The 21,917-nt window shown below is 42.8% G+C and overlaps 1 protein-coding gene across 2 annotated transcripts in view; it reads left to right on the top strand.

Annotated features, from left to right (window-relative positions):
* The window catches only part of ACVRL1 (activin A receptor like type 1), a 53,874-nt gene that overhangs the window by 20,693 nt on the left and 11,264 nt on the right, over positions 1–21,917 (top strand). The window contains exons 4-8 of one of the 2 annotated variants that reach the window (XM_072135204.1): positions 7,029–7,213; positions 9,215–9,308; positions 10,648–10,794; positions 13,091–13,366; positions 13,790–13,987. In XM_072135204.1, the coding sequence (XP_071991305.1) occupies positions 7,029–7,213; positions 9,215–9,308; positions 10,648–10,794; positions 13,091–13,366; positions 13,790–13,987 (900 nt within the window). Of the gene's footprint in view, positions 1–7,025; positions 7,214–9,214; positions 9,309–10,647; positions 10,795–13,090; positions 13,367–13,789; positions 13,988–21,917 lie in introns of both variants that reach the window. The other variant, XM_072135203.1, reaches the window with a different exon arrangement.

The raw sequence follows: 21,917 nt of genomic DNA, 5'->3' as shown, positions 1-21,917 counted from the left end.
GTTTTTCCACCTAAAAGAATGGAGGAGTTGGAAATTTTAATTGTAGTTACAATTCAACTGTGAGAGACAGAATCTAAAAAGAATCCTGAAAATCACTTTGTATGATTTATAAATAATCAAATAGCTTTTTTTTTTTGCATAAAATAAGTATTTGATACCATAAATAAACAGAACATAATATTTGGTACGGTAAAAAATTGTATTTCTGTATTTTGGCCCAGTCTTCCATTCAGATCATTTCCAGATCTTTCCGTTTTCAAGGCTGTTGCTGGGGAACATTGAGTTTCAGCTCCCTCGAAATATTTGTTCCCGGTGTCCTAAGACAGCTCTTTGGTCTTGCCCATGGTGGAGAGGTAGGAGTATGATTGAGTGAGTGTATGGACATATGTCTTTCATACAGATACAATGAATACACGTAATGAGTGCAGAGGAGGAGAAGCTTCTTAAAGAAAAACTTACATAACTGTTAGATTTGGTCTCTCACAGTTGAATTGTACCTACAATAAAAATTACTGACCTCTCCATTCTTTGTAGATGGGAAAACTTGCAAAATCAGCCTGGGATCAGGCTGTATATAAATATATAAAACTGTCTGAAGTGGCTATGTATACCAGAATGTTGAGCAGGCTCTATCTTTTCCCTGTATACGGTAACGTACCATATTATATAAGATAGTTATTGACAAATGGTTTAAGAATAGTTCATATAAAACATAGGCAGTTTAACCCACTGGAAGTAAGCACAAGCTTCAATAGATGTTGCAAAAATTCTCCCTATGAGAAACAAGTAGGTTGACAAAAATAATAGATCCATAACAATGTATCCCTATTACAGAAATACAGACCTGTACTGTACTTATACAGACACACAATGGTTTGTATAAGTTGTATGGTTTGGTCTCTATGGGGAAGTTTGTGCTTATTTCCTGTGTGTTATACCGCCCATGTTTTATATGAACTACTGGCGGATCCTGGGTTATGTACAGGGTAGTGTGAGACACTGAAGGGGTTAACGGTGGATGGGCGGTATGTTTCCCCTAGGTTTTGCTATTATGCAAGGCCTTAGTGCTGAGGTTGGGTGTCCAGCACCTTGGACACAGGTGATGGGAGCAGCCCAATCAGCCTTTTTTTTAAACCGCTCAGCAGAGCTCAGTGTGTTGTCTCTCTCTGGAAGTTGGCTGGAGAGCACACAGCCCTGACCTCTGTGCCTGGAGCAGCCAAGTGATTTTGTTAGTGGTGAGTTAGTGAACACCTGTATAGTTAGCACCCTGACGGGTAGGATTTTGTTTGTTTAATGCCTGAATGTAAAGGCTGTTTTATTTTGCTGCTACAATAAACGCAGGCGAGACCTGTTTTGGACTGTACTTTGGTGTCACTGTCTTGAACTGCATCACAGCACCCCGCTACCACGGTCTCTACTGGGCCAAATCTCCCACATATGGTGGAGGATGCGGGCAGTTCAAAAAGACACACACCTGAAAGGCTCGCTACATCCTGCAACATTGCATGGCCTGGGTGAAAGCAGCAGGCAAATTGCAGGATAAAGCCAAGATGGAGGACTTTATTAAAGCCATGCTCCAGCAGCAGGAGGAGAGATCCCGCCAGCAGCAGGAGGAGGCCAGAGCTTATCGGCAGCAGCAGCAGGAAGAGTCCCAGGCTAATCGACAGCTGCAGCAAGCCATGCTCCAGCAGCAGCAGGCAGAGTCCCGAGCCATGCTACAGCAACAGCAGGCAGAGTCCCGAGCCATGTTCCAGCTGATGATGGAAAAGTTTTCTGGCGTTATGGCAGCACCGCAAGCGACGACTACTGAGGGGTCCCATACTGGTTTGCAAGGGTACCCGGTTGTCCAGTGCTCCGCACGGGCTGCAGTGCAGAAGGCTTTACAAAAGATGACGGCGACCGACGACGTGGAGGCTTATCTCACTGTGTTCGAGCGAGTAGCTGAGCGAGAGGAGTTACCAGCTGAGCAGTGGGCAGATGTCCTGGCACCGTTCCTGACCGGCGAATCGCAGAAGGCCTACTACGACCTGAGTGAAACGGAGGCCCGTGAGTACCCCCAGCTAAAGGCGGAGATTCTGGCTCGTCTTGGGGTCACCGTTCAAGTTCGTTCCAGCCGGGTCCACCAGTGGGCATACTCTGAAAAACTACCCCCGCGCTCCCAAATGCATGACCTGATCCATCTTGTCCGGAAGTGGCTACAACCCGATGACTGCACCCCAGCACAGATGGTCGAGAGAGTGGTTCTTGACAAGTTCACCCGTTCTCTGCCCTCTCGGCTCCAGCGGTGGGTTGGACAGGCCGGTCCCACAAATGCTGAGGAACTCGTGTCCCTAGTAGAGAGATATCGGGCTACGGAGGATCTTCTACTTATCCCTCCCACACGAAGCAGTGCCAGTGACAAGGCCATTAAACCATCTGGTAGGACTGCTACTGCAGAAAAAGGGAAACAGGTCAGGTTGGGAGGGGGTACACTGGGGGGCTTGGATACACAGAAACCCAGTGAGGCTCGTGACCGAGGTCATAGCCGTATCCAGTGCTGGCGATGCCATGAAATGGGCCATATTGCTGCCAACTGTCCCCTGTCAGTGGAGCCAATGGACTGCAACCAGACCCGGCGAATGTCACTGTTTGCCCGGCCGGTTCTGGCTGCCGAGTCAGTCACGGATGCAGAACCCCAAGTGTGTATGGTCACAATCGGTGGTCACACGGTGGAAGCCTTGCTAGACTCAGGGAGTCTGGTTACCCTGGTGCGGGGAACTTTGGTTGATCCTGGACTGTACAGTGGGCGTAAAGTGGGAGTGTTGTGTATACATGGGGACACTCGCGAATATCCCACTGCTGTCATCAACCTACATACACCTTGTGGTACTATTACCCATGAAGTGGGGGTGGTGGGGACCCTGTTTCATGAGGCTATTATCGGCAGAGACTTACCGGTGTTTTGGGACCTCTGGAGACGAAGACCCACTTCAGGTGCTGTTGCAGATAATGGACGTCAGGTATGTCCGGCCTTGGCCCCTGAACCCTTTGAGGCCGATGTACCCACACCAGCAGTAGGGGTGACCCCATGTGATGAATTCTCTCCCCTAGAGGTCCTAGCTGGTGAGGTCGAGGGCCACGAGGAGGTGGCCGACATGCCGGACCTTGAGTTTTCCCGTGAGAATTTTGGGGCTGCACAGCTACAGGACCCTACCTTGTTTAAAGCACGGGAGAATGTTAAGGTGATAAATGGGGTACTCCAAATACCAGGGGCTGACAAAATATACCCCCGAATGGTGATTGTTGGGGAGCTGTTATACAGGGTCGACCAGATACGGGGTGAGGAGGTTGAGCAACTTGTAGTACCCCAATCTCACCGTAGGCTGGTGCTAGAGTTGGCACACAAACATGTGCTGGGAGGGCACTTAGGTGCTGAGAAGACCCGGGAGAGGATCCTGCAGAGATTTTTCTGGCCCGGGGTGTGGGAGGAGGTAAACCGGTATTGTAGCTCCTGCCCTGAGTGTCAACTTACTGCCCCGGTGTCCCACTTCAGGAGTCCTTTGGTCCCGCTACCAATCATAGAGGTGCCATTTGAGCGGATTGCAATGGATCTGGTTGGCCCGATAGTCAAATCCTCAAGGGGGCACCAATACATCCTGGTTATCCTGGACTACGCTACGCGGTATCCCGGGGCAATTCCATTAAGGAACACCTCCTCCAAAAATATTGCTAGGGAGCTGTTCCAGGTATTCTCACGCACAGGCCTCCCCAAGGAAATCTTGACTGACCAGGGTACCCCATTCATGTCTAGGGTAATGAAGGAGATGTGTAAGTTACTGCAGGTTAAACAGCTCCGCACCTCTGTGTATCATCCTCAGACAGATGGCCTAGTCGAGAGGTTTAACAAGACCTTGAAGGGGATGCTAAAGAGGGTGGTCAGCAAGGATGGGAAGGACTGGGATTGTTTGTTGCCCTATTTGATGTTTGCCATACGTGAAGTTCCCCAGTCCTCCACGGGTTTCTCACCCTTTGAGCTGTTATATGGCCGTTCCCCACGTGGGCTTTTGGATATAGCCAAGGAGACCTGGGAACAGGAGAGGACCCCCCACCGTAGTGTGATAGAACACGTCTCCCTTATGCAGGACCGCATAGCGGGGGTAATGCCCCTTGTAAAGGAGCACATGACAAGGGCACAAGAGGCCCAGTCTAGGGTCTACAATAGGTCAGCCAGACTCAGGACCTTTAACCCAGGCGACAGAGTGCTAGTTCTGGTGCCCACCGTTGAGAGCAAGTTCTTGGCAAAATGGCAAGGACCATATGAGGTCATGGAGAAAGTGGGGGAGGTTAACTACAAGGTATCTCAGCCGGGGAGGAGGAAACCCGAACAGATATACCACGTGAACCTCCTAAAGCCATGGAGGGAAAGAGAGTCCCTGATAGCCGTGGGAGTAGAAAAAGCGTCTGTCCCCAAGAAGGTGACACCGAAGGTAGGTGTACCCGATGCCAAGGTGCCTGAAGTACAGATCCCGGAGTCCCTCTCCAGGGCCCAGATTCAGGAAGCGAAGGAGTTTGTGCTCCGAAATGTGGATGTGTTCTCTAAGTTACCGGGACGTACTTCAGTCATCAAGCATGACATCGTAACCGAACCCCACATCCGGGTACACCAAAAACCCTACCGGGTCCCGGAAGCGCGCCGGAAAGCCATATCCGAAGAAGTCAGGCAGATGTTAGACCTGGGGGTTATCGAGGAGTCTAAAAGTGACTGGTCGAGTCCTATTGTGTTGATTCCCAAACCTGATGGTTCCCTACGGTTCTGCAATGACTTTAGGAAGTTGAACGAGGTGTCCAAATTTGATTCTTATCCCATGCCCAGGGTTGACGAGTTGATAGAACGACTTGGACATGCTAGGTTCTTCTCCACCCTTGACCTGACGAAAGGGTATTGGCAGGTACCCCTTACTGACAGGGCCAAAGAGAAGACCGCTTTTGTTACCCCTGATGGGCTTTTTCAGTACGTGGTACTCCCCTTTGGGCTACATGGGGCTCCCGCCACATTCCAGAGGTTAATGGATCTCGTGCTTAAACCTCACCGGAGATATGCCTCGGCCTATCTGGATGACATCATAGTCTATAGTAACGATTGGGAGAGTCACCTGGCCAAGGTGCAAGCAGTGGTAGACTCCCTGAGGGCAGCAGGGTTGACAGCGAACCCCCAAAAATGTGCTCTGGGTCTGGAAGAGGCCCGTTACCTGGGGTACCGTATTGGGCGAGGTGTCATCAAACCCCAAGTAAATAAAGTGGAGGCGATCCAGCAGTGGCCACGACCTATGAGCAAGAAGCAAGTGAGGGCTTTCCTAGGCATAGTGGGCTATTATCGCCGATTTATCCCCGATTTTGCTACCATAGCGGCACCCCTGACTGACCTGACCAAGGGTAGCAGGGCGGTGATGGTAAAGTGGAGTGAAGAGGCTGAGGGGGCGTTTCAGCGACTTAAGACGGTTTTGTGCGAGGGACCGGTACTGATCACCCCTGACTTCACCAAGACCTTTATTGTGCAGACTGACGCTTCTGACGTGGGCTTAGGGGCTGTACTGTCCCAAGTAGTGGAGGGTGAGGAACATCCCGTGACATTCCTGAGCCGCAAGCTCACACCCCCTGAGAAGAACTATAGCATAGTTGAGAGGGAGTGCTTGGCGATAAAATGGGCTCTGGAATCCCTGAGGTATTACTTGATAGGGCGACAGTTTACACTAGTGACCGATCACTCTCCCCTCACCTGGATGAGTCAGGCCAAAGAGAGGAACGCCAGGGTCACAAGGTGGTTCCTAATGCTGCAGAATTTCAAATTCACGGTAGAACATCGAGCAGGAAAGCTGCATGGGAATGCCGATGCCCTATCCCGTACCCACTGTCTGATGGCCAAAAGTGTTCGCCCCCACAGGGTCAAACAGAGGGGGAGGGTATGTGAGACACTGAAGGGGTTAACGGTGGATGGGCGGTATGTTTCCCCTAGGTTTTGCTATTATGCAAGGCCTTAGTGCTGAGGTTGGGTGTCCAGCACCTTGGACACAGGTGATGGGAGCAGCCCAATCAGCCTTTTTTTTAAACCGCTCAGCAGAGCTCAGTGTGTTGTCTCTCTCTGGAAGGAGGCTGGAGAGCACACAGCCCTGACCTCTGTGCCTGGAGCAGCCAAGTGATTTTGTTAGTGGTGAGTTAGTGAACACCTGTATAGTTAGCACCCTGACGGGTAGGATTTTGTTTGTTTAATGCCTGAATGTAAAGGCTGTTTTATTTTGCTGCTACAATAAACGCAGGCGAGACCTGTTTTGGACTGTACTTTGGTGTCACTGTCTTGAACTGCATCACAGCACCCCGCTACCATGGTCTCTACTGGGCCAAATCTCCCACAGTAGGTTCTTTAAGTTTGTTCTTTAGTTGAATTATTATGTAATTAGGAACTGGTATATTTTATAATTGTAGCTCCAGAAACTAATTTTTTTTTGTCCCAGAGATTGGATTTTCAAAATTTATTCCTGTTATGGGAACAAGGATTATCAATAAAGCTTCATTACAGACACATTACAGCTGATCATTGCAGCCTGGGACTATAGTAAAGCATCCAGAGAGCTTCAGCCAGAGGTCACAGTGGGCAGAGGTCCGTCTGTAACTAGGGGCCGTCTCTCAGTCAGGTGTCCTTAAGTCGGGGGCCGTCTGCATTTTTAAACTATTTGTCAATAAAGATTATATATATATCTTTCAATTGATACTGGAGTTTATTTATTATTATGGGTATTGACCCATTTAACTAAAGTCTATGGACAGCAGTGACAAGTAAAATTTCAAGCTGCAATCTGTTTATTCTGAGATCCCTGGTATATATGTTTCCTGAGCTGACATTCCTTACTTCTAAAAAAAAAAAAGCAGATCAGTTTCCTTGTTTGAATTTTTAAATTACACCTTTTAAACAACTTAAAATAATTTTTTCTGGATTGTTCACAGTCTTATAAGATACACATAAGTAACAATATGTTTCTTTTCTACATAAGCAGTGGAACCCCCAGAGACAAGCCTCCTCCTAGTGACTGTCCTCCCCATTGTTCTCTTTCTGATATGTCTGATGCTTTTCACATTCTTATTCTGGAAATTGAAGCAAAGCAACCGGAAGAAATCCTTGCCAAGACTCATTGATGCAGACATGGTTAATGCATCAATAGTTGGTGACAGCACTTTAGGGGTGAGTCATATGAAGGATGGTAAAGATAGTCCTATGTCTTATCTGACTTAATAATTCTTGAAGCAGTGGATACATTTCTTTTGGCCCCCTTCACACTTGTGTTTTTCACACGTGTGTATATGACAGAAATTGCATTGCACTCCGACTCATTGGGGCTCATTTACTTAGGGTCGCGCACAAAATTTAGTGGGACTGTGCACCGTTTTTGGGGCTAAACACAACCCTTTTTTTTTGGCTTAGCTGCATTGGCTTCCATGCGACACAAATTAGGGTGCCTGTCGTCACTCTATCCGGCTGATTCGGACTGAGTGCGGGATTTAACTTTCAGTATTGTGTCGCAAGCCCAAGTACTTACATGCACCACTAAAAAGATAGTGAACTCTGTCGGACCTGAGTGGGGAAGCGACACATTCATGATATCTGGCGCACTTAGTGAATCGCTGCACTATAGTCGGACAATGCATTTTCTGTGAACACCAGTGACCCTGTAAGTAAATGTGCACCAATGCTTTTTAGTGGTTGTTGTCACACTTGCATTTTATTTCACGCACACATGCACTTTTTTTTTTTTATCGTGTGGTAAAATCTCACACACATGAAATATGCACCATGGAACTCTATGGAGACGCATCAAAACCGCATTGCACTCTGAGACACTGGCAAGTGCAATGCGTTTTTCACCGATCAATTGCCAAAGAAAAGTCATGAGTCTTATTAACGCAGGTTGCTCTCTGATCAGACTCTGATGTGATCTGTAACGCAAGTGTGAAAGGAGCCTAAAAGACTTGTGTCAAATAAAATGTATTTTTACATTCAAACTGGTCTTATAGAGTCAAAGAAAATCCTTTTGTCGACAATGTATTCTTGATATTTTGTGTCTGTTCCTGATGTACAGTCATATGTTATATCTCAAAGTTGTCAACTGTTCTCAAACACAAGAAATGCTGCCAAAATCAGTCCTTCTACTTTAGACAAGATGCATGTATGTTTAAATAAGAGATATGTCATGAAAAGAACAAATATGGAACTATAGATTTTGAGAATATTGGAATAGGTTAGAGGTTGCAGTATTTCGGTACTTTTAAAGAAAAAATATGAACCAAGGAAGTGGCAGGATGTTTGTTTTTGTAATCCTTTAAAGGACATTACCACACCAGGATGAAACACTGTATGCAAATGATCCTTAGGAAAATCTGTTTTTATGCACTGGGAACCAAACATACCTTGAGAATGCTGTAGCCACACTGATACAGGCTAATATGTTGTTTAATCCCTGAACTGCATAGTTATTCTTAAATAAACAATTGTAAGATTCAGGACCTTGGGAAAGCTGGGTGCAGGCTGGCTGTCGTACACGAAAGAACTGCCTGAACTATTCAGATAGGACTAATCAACCTGAGCTGGATGACTCATACAAAGCAGCTGGGGGATGGTGCAGTGGTTGATTGCTTCTGCCTGTCAGGGACAACACAGTGAGCATAATTGGAGCAGTGCATAATTAGGGTCAGAGGAGAGCGCCGGGGCAGCCACAGGAACGCCAGATCTTCACTAACATAATATAATAATAGTTTTTTCAACAAAACCACTCAGTTCAGGGATTAAGCAAGATATGTTTCTGCATCAGTGTAACTACAGCATTCTGTTTGCTTCATAATGCATAAAAGCAAATGGTAGATTTCCTTTAACACCTATGGAGCCTGGATCCCCTTAGGCTCATTTGCATACAGACCTTAATTCTGATGGTAGATGCCCTTTAAACAGACATACAGTTAAACTTTCAGTAATATGGAGATTTTTACTAAATAGTTCATACTGACAGGAAGGTAATTTACCCAATAGCAATAGTGTCTCTTCCGCATATGATGACACAAGCCCTATAAATTATAGATTATAGTTAGGTGCCTGGTACAAATTTTCCATTAAAGCTCAAGTTCTGCTTCTGCATACGATGCATCTTAATGCCATTGAAAAGGCTGACTAGAAATGTCTTCATTTTGACAGGATCTTTTAGACTGTACTACGGGTAGTGGCTCTGGGCTTCCATTCCTTGTACAGAGAACAGTGGCTCGTCAAGTTACACTTGTGGAATGTGTGGGTAAGAGACAATGTCATGTGCTATAATATCATGTTGTAGTAGTATGTTGTAGAGAAATGTACTATAATTTCAAAGATGCCTTAAAGGGAACCTACCACCACGAATCTACCTATAAAGGTAGATCGGGTGGTAGGTGGATCAATAGGACGTGAGGATAGCCCTTTTAAGGGCTAATCCTCACGTCCCCGCAATTTTTTAAAAAGTTTTATTATCTCTGTATTCAAATTTTCTTATGCGGCTACTGGGGCGTGGAGTAGCCGCATCTGAGGTTACACGGGGCGGCTACTCCACGCCCCGGTAGCCTCTTTTCTCCTCCTACCGAAAATCTTCGTCCAATGAATCTGCTGTTTGCGCAGGCCCGTGCCTGTGCAGCTCCGGCTTCAGAGCAGTGACCGCGCAGGCGCGGGCCTGCTGTTCTGCGCATGCGCGGACAGCAGATTCTTCGGACGAGGGCGCGCAGCTAAGATTTTCGGTAGGAGGAGAAAAGAGGCTACCGGGGCGTGGAGTAGCCGCCTTGTGTAACCTCAGATGCGGCTACTCCACGCCCCAGTAGCCGCATAAGAAAATTTGAATACAGAGATAATAAAACTTTTCAAAAAAGTGCGCGGACGTGAGGATTAGCCCTTAAAAGGGCTATCCTCACGTCCTATTGATCCACCTTTAATTATATATGTCCATTATGTCATTTCTGAGAAATTCCCCTTTTAATCCTTATGTTTATGTGGCATATGGTGCACCATGGTCATTTAGGAACAATACTATTCCTAAATGAAGAAAGTTTCCACTGTAACAGTGAATAGAAGACAAAACCAAAAACTTTCAAACCAAATCCAGGACAGATATGTCATTCTGTGCAATCAAGTGCTTTGTGATATTTTTATTTTGATAATTATTCTGTTCCGAATTTAATTGTCTTATTTATGTCCGCTATAGTCACATATGCGGCCTGATATACCTCCAGGCCAGTCACCCTCCTGTGTGTTGGTTATACTTCCTCAAGAAAAAGAAGCAATAAAATATAGTACTAGGTCTGTGAGTTTGGGCAAAATATCGGAACAAAAATAAAAACAGATAAAATTTCATATACCTAAAGCTACATAAAAAAAAAAAAAAAACTTTCCCACATACAGCAATTTAGAAAAAAATTAAGAAAATAAATTGATACAGTAGATTAAATGATTAATTAAATTAATAAGCTAATAAAAATGAACGCTCTGGCTTTGAATCCCAAAATAGACCAGATAGGGATTTATATCCTGTATTCTTATGGTGATTGGGGAGCAGGTAACATCCAGCATATGACCCGATTATAAAAATGACTTTTTTTTTGCACATTTAGGTAAAGGGCGATATGGAGAAGTATGGAGAGGATTGTGGCAGGGGGAAAACGTGGCTGTTAAGATTTTTTCTTCTCGTGATGAACAATCATGGTTTAGAGAAACAGAGATATACAACACAGTTTTGCTACGTCACGAAAATATTTTGGGTAAGCCATAGTTTACATTCATGTGATTAGTTAAATCTACAGCTGACTTGTTCTTGCAATATACAGTATTCTGTTCCATTATATAATCTTGAAACATTTTCTATAATCCATTTTGGTGAGCTTCTCATTAATTATACACACAGTGATAATGGATGGATGAAATTACTTTGAGGGCTGCCATTGACTAGTATTGATAAAACCACATTCTTGAATCTAGACTGGAGTCTAGACTCGCCAAAGGACCAAGCATTACACCACTGGGAGTCTGAACATTTTAACATGCAGTACATCTATTTTGAAGGATGTCTGCATGAAAGGAGTCAGATGTATTATTTGTGTTTAAAGGGGTCTTCTTCAGCCATATATTTAGGTGGAACATACCAAGCCCTTTGGCTTGCTTGTGATTTTTGGATGTCTGGACCTCTGTATTCAGAGTTTTCATGTTTTTGACACGTAAAAATGAAACCTGCTGGCACATTGCCAAAGTGCAAATCAGAACTGAATACATACAGATTCCTATTAGTGGATTCATTTTCATTAGTGGAACATTTACTATTTTATTAATCAATATTGTTGTCTGTATAAAAATAATGGGTCACTTAAAAGCATTAAAATTAAACTAATGTTATAATGCTATGCTAGAAAAAGTTGTAAAACTTGACCATATATTACCTAATTTTCTAACAAATAAAATGTTTGTGACCAAAATGCATAAATGCAAATGCCATGGAGCTACTATATTAAGACCAGTGTTAAAGGGCTCTGCTGGCACCAGACACACCAGAATTATTAAATAGTTGCAACCTCCTAGTACTTCTGGTCCATCAGTTGCACTAGAATTGAAATCCATGCCACCAAGTACCAGAGAATGCGATATTCCATGCCTAGAACACAGAGGTGTAATTAGCAGAGGCAGGGCCCCATAGCAGACTTCTGAATTGGGTCCCATAACTACTCAAAAAATATTATACATATTTGTGTACTCACACATTTATACACTTATGCACAGAGATTTATGTACAGCTATACATAAACATTTATATACTTAAATAAATCTGTCCCATTAGCTGCTGACCACGTGGGGGAAATACCTAGCAGGAATTAGAGATGCCCTTCCTCTCCCTGACATTTCTTATCTGAGTTGAGGATTCATGCTGTGTACCGTGGAAGTAGTGTACTGTTATATACATATTATGCTGTACAATGAGTAACATTCTCTGCTTATAATGGTGCACATCCTGCATTCTTTATTGTGTTAGATCACATGCTGTTCACAGCTACTCCACGACCCAGTAGCCTCTTTTCTCCGCCTACCATGTCATCTTCGGTCCACAGCTCCTCGTCTGCGCGCCCTCGTCCGTGTACCCCGGTTGCGCGGCCACAGCTCCGAGGCCAGAGCTACTGTGCATACGCAGATGCCGGGTTTTTGGACGAGGGCAGTGGTAGGAACATGCAGTGGTAGGCGGAGAAAAGAGGCTACTGGGGCGTGGAGTAGCCGCGACGTGTAGCCTCATGTCCGGCTACTACAGGCCCCAGTAGGCGCTTAAAAAAATTTACATATCGTCGTATTAAAGTTTTCCAAAAGATAGCCGGGACGTGAGGATTAGCCCAAAAAAGGGCTATCCTCAAATCCCATTCATCCACCTACCACCCGATCTACCTTTATAGGTAAAAAAAAAAAAGAATGCCCCTTTGCCGTAATTGATGTCCCAGCATTCATGAATATTAGTAAGAGGCTCTCCTGCAATCTGGTATACAATGTCATCACAACAGCAAGGAGAAGTAAGGAGAGTTTGAGTTTACTACTAGATTCTCCATCTCCCTGACTTTATACAACCAGTTTACATCTCACATCAAAGTTGATTTTCTGGGTGATGCCACCACACAGGGTCATGAAAGAAACATGATCTGGAAGGTGTTACTTTGCTTTACAACATACTGTTACTGGTTAATAGCTCAATTCCTTCTGCCAGGTTCCCTTTAAGTCATTACAATATAAGCAATCCTCCCTTGTTGAATATATTATAAAATCCAGAGAATACCACTAATTAACACATTACCGCCCCCCTATTAACAAATCATGTTTTCATGTCTTTTAATGATGTCCAGTTTCTGGCAAACTCCTTACAGTTATTTTTTCTACTATACATTACATTAATTCTAAATCTATATAGTAAAAGTATTACCAGAGAAAACTACTAAACAAGGTAGGAGATAATCATGTCCAATAAATAATTATGAGAAGTGGTTCTTGTGAAGCTGGATAACACGTTTTACCATCTCCTGCTTTTCACAGGCTTTATTGCATCTGACATGACTTCTCGGAACTCCAGCACTCAGCTGTGGCTTATTACTCATTATCATGACAATGGATCTTTATACGACTATCTCCAGAGGACAACTGTTGATCCAGAAGGTTGCTTACAGCTAGCGCTATCTATTATCTGTGGACTGGTGCACCTGCACGTGGAGATATTTGGCACCCAAGGAAAACCTGCCATTGCGCACAGAGACCTGAAAAGTAGAAACATCCTAGTGAAATCCAATAAGCAATGCTGCATTGCAGATCTAGGTATGAACTAGCACTTATAAAGGTCTATAGGATCAGTAGGACTATTGGTAACTCAACACCTGTAAAACTTTTTTGTAATATTATTCTTTGTTTTAAAATTTAAAAAAATTACATTTATTTCTGCGATATTTTAATCTAAAGCACTTTATAAAGACTGACATGAAGTGATACAGTCCTGCCCAATGTATGCCATCATAAAGACAATTCTCTTTTACAATGGCATAGTAATAGTAGTAGTAATAGTAATGTTTCCCAATGGTACCAGCTGATTCCTATTAATAATGGAGCTCATCACACTTCCATGATGGGAAGCACTATTTTACCCATTGATTTGTCCAACCAGATCTGTAAGACTATACAAAAGAACATAGAACACCTTATAAGATGTAGGACAATATAATAAGTGTAACGTCTTGTTTTCAGGTCTTGCAGTGGTGCACTCTCAGACCGCTGACTACCTTGATATTGGGAACAATCCAAGAGTTGGCACCAAACGATACATGGCGCCAGAAGTCCTGGATGAAACAATCTGCACAGAATCATTTGAATCTTACAAACAGACAGACGTATGGGCATATGGACTGGTATTGTGGGAAATATGCAGGAGAACATTTATAAATGGTGAGTTAATTATTTGGTTTTGTATAATTGTCTCTTTCCTTGGATTGATATGTGTTCAGGTTCTTCTTCCAATCACAGAATGCACTTTAGGAATGTGCATGTTTTACCACATCCACAAAACAATTTTGGTTCCACTGACTTGAATGTAAGATACATAAATCTTTCAAGCTTAGATGTAATTTTTTTTACTTCAGATTAAACATGTTAGCAGATCTCTAGGTCCTTTTATATTTGATTTTCATGAAGGTACAAGGTTTGCAATTTTACTTTCAAAACAGAAATCAAATGTCAGGAATTTACAGTTTCTTCCACAAGGGGGCAAAGTGTTATGTGGAAAGGAAAATTGTTAAAATACTGTATTTGGACTACAGATTCTTAGTGAGCTCTATTTACCAGAGTCACCTCTGTGTAGCGCACAAAAGATATATTGTAACAAATCCTATAATCTTGATCACTTACAACATGGTGACATACGATGCAAACAAAGCTCTTGCACCGTACTAGCACGTCGCTGAGCAATAATCGTAGTGCAGCACGGAGTCTGAACACAATAATGCAGAAATGTATAGGGGTCTTTAGCAATCGTTTTGCGACAGTTTTTTGGCAGCTGCAAGTTTTTTCTTTTGTTGCTGCACCATATTCATAATGTGTCAACGTCAATTTAGTTTCTTTTCCAATGCGCACAACTTTTTTGATGCTCAATTTGGGCAAAGCTTTTGAATACTGACACTTTTTTTTTACAGCAAAAAGCAAGCCTACCGACTTTCACACCCGCCATATTTGTAGTTTGACATTTCTTCTTACAGTGCACCAAATCTATTAAAGCTGTGCACCACAATCTAAAATCACAGTCAAAGATGCCTCTAAAATTGGGCACCAAAAATCAACAACTAGTGCCAATAATAATAAATGTCCCCCTTGCCCTAAGTGTCATGTCTGTATTTCAATGATCAGAGCTGAGATGCTATACCAGATAAAGCCCATGACCAGATGAGGCACTCAATACCTCTGAGACACAGACCAGAGCCAGCCGAGGCATGAAATATGTCTGAGCTACAATACCAAAAGTACCATATAGGGCTGAGATGCAATGCCAGAGACACCATAGAGGGCTGAGATGCAATGCCAGAGACACTATATAGGACCGAGATGCAATGCCAGAGACACCATATAGGACTGAGATGTGACAACATCCCACACCGGGGCCTAGCCTTTTCTTGGGGCCTGAAGGCAGCCGGGGCCCAGAATACTGGAGTGGGTGGTGGTTGTGGGCGAGGCACGCTAGTGTGGGGACCGGAGGGCTGTCCTACAGCCTGGCAGGTCTTCAGCAGGTGGTGTTGGCAAGAAATTATATGAAGGGAGAGGCTGTGATGCTGGTTCTCCCTGGGGCAGCCCTTAGAGTCTGTAGTGTGTGTCTCTGGTAGATGGATGGGGCGCCCTTGCACCCTTGGTGGTGATACAGCCGTAGCAGTGACCAGACGTAGGCAATGTTGAGCATAAAAGTAACTTACAGTTCTTTATTAGAACCAAAAAAAGGAAATAAAATAAGGTTACATTTTGGAAATTTCTGGAAATTCATAAATTCCTAATTATTAAAGAAAATCTACCATCAAAATCCTTCATGATAAACCAGGGCCACTTGCTAATAGATCCAGGCACTGTGACTGCGGTAATCTTTTTACGGTATATTTGTTATCCATGCCCTCCTTCCATCTAAAATCAACTTTGAAATTATGCTAATGAATCCCCAAAAAATTGAAGGATGTTACCAAAGTACCCCCATACTGTACCTTCACAGGCTGTTTCCCTGCCTCAAGCTCCACCCTAATCCCTCATCACTTGACCCCTCTCACGACAGCAGTGAAAGTTTCAGCACGAAGTGAGAGGGTGAAATTAAGTACTCTTTGCACAGTGTAACAGTGCATCTGCAGCACGGAGGGGCACTGGTAACAAGTCCCAGGGTCAACATCTGCATAGAGTTTGTATGTCCTCTCTGTGTTTGCGTGTGTCGCCTCCGGGTCCTCCCACACTCCAAAACATACTGGAAGGTTGATTAGATTGTGAGCCCCAATGGGGACAGGGACCTATTTGGCAAGCTCTGTGTAGTGCTGCGTAATCTGTGTGCGCTATATAAATGAATTATTAGTAACATCCTGGAGCCTCATTAGACTCATTAGCATCATTTTAAAAGATGCCTTTAGAAGGAAAAAAGCCATGGATAACACATACAAGAAGATTACCACAGTCACAGTGCCTGGATCTATGAGTAAGTGCCCCTGGTTTATTCTGCTTGGTTTTTATGGTAGATTTCCTTTAAAGAGTAACTGTAAAGGTTTTCTTCACAAATCAATAGCTCTTGGGATGTAAAACAACTTTGCCTATTATCTTTGTTACCTGTATTCAGTAGTTTCTTTGCTATAGCCCTCAGATTACCTCATTACTGCAATGGCTGCCTCCTGTCCATGTGCTGATAAGTCTTATGAATCTGTATGTTGTTTACAATACGGTTTCATGGGAGGGGAGGAGCTGCTGCTCTCTGCTCACATAGGAGGAGGTCATGTGTCAGTGAATGCAGCAGAGCTGGATGTGTATGTAGGTGCCTCCTGCACAGAAAAGTGAGGTACAAGATCTCCCTGTCCCCTCCCTCCATCCCAGTCTGTGATTCTACAGAAGTTTCTGTTTGTCTCTGCCCTTCTCATTGCTCCCTTCTCCCACCTGGTCATGGGCAATAACAGATCTGTCCAGATAAGCTATTAACCCTTAGTGGTCACACAGCACAGGCTATAGATTGCATGTAACTGGGTTACTTATGATTTCTACCACTTATTACATGTCCCCTGCTCCTCCATGAGGTGGAAGCTACCACGCTGTTCACAATATACATCCTGTATGTGCTCTGTGCATGTTCCCTGCTCCTCCATGTGATGGAAGCTGCCAGGCTGTCACCATATACATCCTGTATGTGCACTGTACATGTCCCCTGCTCCTCTGTGTGATGGAAGCTGCCAGGCAGGTCACTATATATATCCTGTATATACACTGTGCTGTGTTAAGTGGATTTACTTGTGGGAAACTAAATAGATTTAATGCTACATTACTTTGAGGGAGAACACAAAGCATCATGGGATCTGTGGGCAAGCTAACTGGCCTGAGCTTGAGGGCATAGACTGACAGATATTAGTCTCCACCCACTTCACCTGTAGTGAAAGACAAGCAGCACAAAGTAGGCATCGTTCTGCTTGTTTTCAAAGGGGGAATCACATATAATAATTTGGTAAAATCACTATAGCTTTACAGTTACGCTTTAATTTTTCAATTCTGCTTGTGGTAAAATATTACATTCAGAAATAACTGAAGGATTCTCTGCTGGAGTGAGATTGTAACAATTTAAGTGACTTTTTCTAACATGCTTTCAATAAACTTTTTGTATAGTGTGACTTTATTTTTGCTCTTTTCTGACCCTGACATACTCTCATACAGGGTTGATAGACTTGTTAACTTTATATAGCTGATATATTAATATTACAATATTTTTTTGCTCCCCCACCTCGGTGCATTTATTAATTACACTGGAAATAATGGTACGGATGATTAGCCTTATTTGCCTAGCGGATCAGGCTGGATTGTGCAAATCAGCAAACGTTGCCCTAATCCAGATTCCGAATCAGTTCGCTCATCTGTAATTTTAATGTGTTAATAGGGTATTAGGCACAAATCTGTTACATCTTGCAACACATTCACAGCAGTGCCACTAATCCTCTATTTCAAATATGTGGCAGCTTGGACAGACCTATACATCAATTTTACACTTCCACATGAGTGAACTATTTCTCAGCGCACATGACGATTAATTGCTTAGCTAAAACAATCTGACGCGTCCATTGGAACAAAACCGGACACTGCGGGCCTGCTAATCAGCCCTTTGATTTCAACTGGTTGTGTTTTCCACAAAGGATTAGCTGTAAATTATAAACACTGTAATCTGGTGTCAGCACCCAGGTCCATGATTAAAGCAGCCATTACATTCAATCAGCACTCTGTTTATTCAACACTGATTAGGAAACTAGCAGCATCAGAGGAGCCTGGATCGCTGCCATGCTTCCTGCAGACTCTTGCCATAAATCTGAATGCAGGACAATTTCCACCAGAAAAGAGAGGCAACAGGGGCAGAGAATGCATGTTGTGATGTGGAAAATAGACCCTGCCAGGGGTTCACATTTGACACAGAGTCTGTTCCAGCTTTGCAGTTCAGTCACAACAGTGATACGGAGTCTGACATTCACCCACAGAATTCCTCCAACAGTAATGAAGCTAGAACGTCTGGTGGGTGTTAATAGCAGAAGGAAGAAATGTGCGCTAAATAATAAAAAAAATACTTGAAGGAAGAACACGAGTGGCAGATGTGTCACAACCTGCAAGCTAGGACTAATGTCGTGATATGTGTCATCACAACATGACTTGTTGCTTAACCTCTTACTGTCAAAGCCACATTTCTCCTTTCTGACACAGACCTATTTATAGACATTTGTTACTATAAGGGTGATGCCACACATGGCGTTTTTGGTCCGTTTTTAAGCATGTGTTTTCAGTCCATTTAAAAATGTTTTTGAAAATGTATCCATTTTTGACCGTTTACCATTCATTTGGCTGCTTACAACCTGTTTATCTATTAGGATAATTGGGAAAAACTGACAAAACCCTTTTTTAAAAAAAAAAACGGATGTGTTTTTAAACTGACTGAAAATGCATGCTTAAAAAAAGGACTAAAAACGCAATGTGTGGCATCATTCTTAGGAGTTAGGCCTCTTTCACACTTGCGTTGCAGATCACATCAGAGTCTGATCAGAGAGAAATCAGGGTTTGGTCAGTGAAAAACTGACACTTTTCATCAGAGTTCAATCAGTTTTCAGTCAGATTTTGTTCAGTGTCAGTTTTTGACATGCATTTTTTTTTGCTCTTTTCAATGCATATTTTATGCACAGATAACAAGCGTGAAAAAAAGTCTCAGGACTGAGGTCTATCTATCAGTGAAAAACGCATTTTACTTGCATTGCTTTTGCATGTGTTTCATAGTTCAATGCGTTATTGATGCATCTCCATAGACTTGTGTGGTGCATATTGCATATGCAAGGAATCTGTCCAATGGGTCAGAACTCAAGTTAAAACCCATCATGGGTTATAGATGATATGCAAAAATTGCACCATAGAAATATCAAGATATTATCAAATCAGTGCAATGCAATGGGTGTTCTAATTATATCAGCATATTAATGTTGTGCAAATATTGCTGCCAGGTTTGCATTAATCTAGTCATGTAGTGTATTTTTTCATATCCATTTCATTTTGAAAAAAACAAGCCCTTAACCCCTTCACGCTCCGCGGCGGATATATCCGCCACGGAGCGCAGTGACTTAGCGCTCAGTGGCGGATATATCCGCCACGGCGCTTATGCCGGCTCGGCTCTGGATCAGAGCCGAACCGGCATCGGGAAACACGGGGTGCCGGCTGTAACTAATAGCCGGCACCCCAGTGTAACACCCGCGATCGGAGTTGTCTCCGATCGCGGGTGCTTAACCCTTTAGATGCCGCGGTCAGCGCGACCGCGGCATCTAACAAGTATCTGGGGGGTCTTTCGTTGGACCCCAGAGTTACTAGCAAGAATTGCCAGTAAGATGGCGTCTGTGACGTCATCTTACTGGCAAAGTGCCAGCCTATGCAAGTGCATAGGCTGACACTGATAATACTCTGCAATACATGAGTATTGCAGAATATTATCATGAACAAGCAATCAGATGATTGCTTGTTCATGTCCCATGGTATAAAAGTGAAAAAGTAAAAAAAAAAGTTATTCAATAAAAAAATAAAGTCATAAATCACTAAAAATGCCCCAAACCCCCAAAACATATAAAGAGACATATAACTCAAAAAAAAAGTCTAAATCATAACACAAACCCCACATATATAGTATCACCGCGTCCGTAACAACCCGTAGAATAAAAGTAAATCATTATTGAACCCCCACGATAAACGCCGTAAAAAAAACTGTTATAAACCCTCCAAAAATTATGATTTTTACCTTTTCAATCCCACAAAAAATGCTATAAAATGCGACCAAAAAACCATATGTACTCAGACATGATACTGGTGCAAAGTACAACATGTCCCGCAAAAAACAAGCCATCAACCAGCTCCGTAGCCAAAAACGTAACAAAGTTATGCCACTTGGAAGATGGCAATACAAAAATTATAGATTTTTCCCCACATTAGGGTTTTGTTTGACAAATTTAGTAAAACGTAAGAAAATATATTCATGTCTGGTATCCCCGTAATCGTATCAACCCATAGAATAAAGCTAACATGATTATTAGTCTATACGGTGAACACCAAAAAAAAAAAGTCAAAAATCCAGTACAGAATTGATGCTTTTCTACTCCTGCCCTCAAAAAAAGTTCCTAAATTTTCAACAATAGGTGATACCAACCCCAAAATGGTAACAATGGAAAAAGCATCTCATCGCGCAAAAAAAATGCCGTCACATGGCCCCAATAACGAAAAAGCGAAAATTTTATAGCCTTCAAAAGGGGCCAATGAGGAAACTAAAATCCTGGCAGCTGCAGCGCCCTCCTTCCCTTCTGCGCCTTGCTGTGCGCCCATAAAACAAGTCACAGCCACATGTGGGGGGTCTCTGCACTCAGGAGAAATTGCAGAACAAATTGTATGGTGGGTTTTCTCTTTTTATATTTTGGAAATGTGTAAATTTTAGTGCTAAATGAACGTATAAGGGAACAGTATGACCATTCTAAATTTCACCTCCATTTTGATTCAATTACTATGAAGATCTCAAGGGGTTAACAATCTTCGTAAAAGCTGTTTCTGATAGCTTGATGGGTGCAGATTTGAAAATGGGTAGATTATATAGGGGGTTTTGATGCTAAATATGTAAAATTTCATTCAAAACTGTATTTATCCCCAAAATAGTCAATTCTGAAAATCCGGAAAAGCGCTATTCTATTTGTAAGCCGTGTGACGTCAAAATAAATTATCCAGACATTTCAGAAATTATGAAAATGTAAAGTAGACAAATGGGAAATGTTATTCAGCAACTTATTTAGGTGGTAAATCTATCTGCCTGAAAACGCAATGATTTAGAATTTCGAAAATGGCAAATTTTTCAAAAAATTTATCATATTTTCTTTTTTTTGTAAATAAACGCAAAACTTATCTGCCAGAATTTACCACTAAAATGAAGTACAACATGTGGGGAAAAAACAATCTCAGAATCGTTTTGATAAGTAACAGTGTTCAAAAGTTATAACCATATAAAGTGAAGCAAGTCAGAATCCAAAAAATCGGGCTGAGCCTTAAGCTGTAAAATGGCTGCGTCCTTAAGGGGTTAAATAGCTCTGTACAGAGAGAAAAACGGAAACACAAAACAAAACAAAAAAAATCTTTATGTATATGGCACCATCAAATTCCGTAGCGCTTTACAAATCATAGAGAACTTATACAGATATAATATTACATTACACAGAACATACAGTCATATGGAACAATAAGAGTGAGGGCCCTGCTCACAAGAGCTTACAGACTATGAGGGTGTTGACACAAGAGCTTACAGACTACGAGGATGAGGGTGTTGACACAAGAGGTCGTTAAATGGTCTAGCCATTTTTTTTTATAAGGGAACAATATAAAATAATTTAATAAATAAGTTAATAAATAAAAATTCTGCTGCTTGAAAAAAAAAATAAAAAGGCATTGGCGGCAAAGAGTTAAAGAGCACAGTTCATTGTATTGTATCAGACCCCAGCTATTTTGATAATGGAATATATCCGGAATATATTTGAATACATCTTATCCACCAACAATGGATGCCAGAAGTATTCTTTACAGGGCAACCAAGGGAGACGCATGGGCCTGCACGCATTCT

Source organism: Engystomops pustulosus, chromosome 2, assembly GCF_040894005.1.
Source record: "Engystomops pustulosus chromosome 2, aEngPut4.maternal, whole genome shotgun sequence".
Taxonomy (NCBI): Eukaryota; Metazoa; Chordata; class Amphibia; order Anura; family Leptodactylidae; genus Engystomops; species Engystomops pustulosus.
The sequence above is the reverse complement of the archived record's forward strand: the minus strand, read 5'-3'. Positions and strand labels throughout refer to the sequence as shown.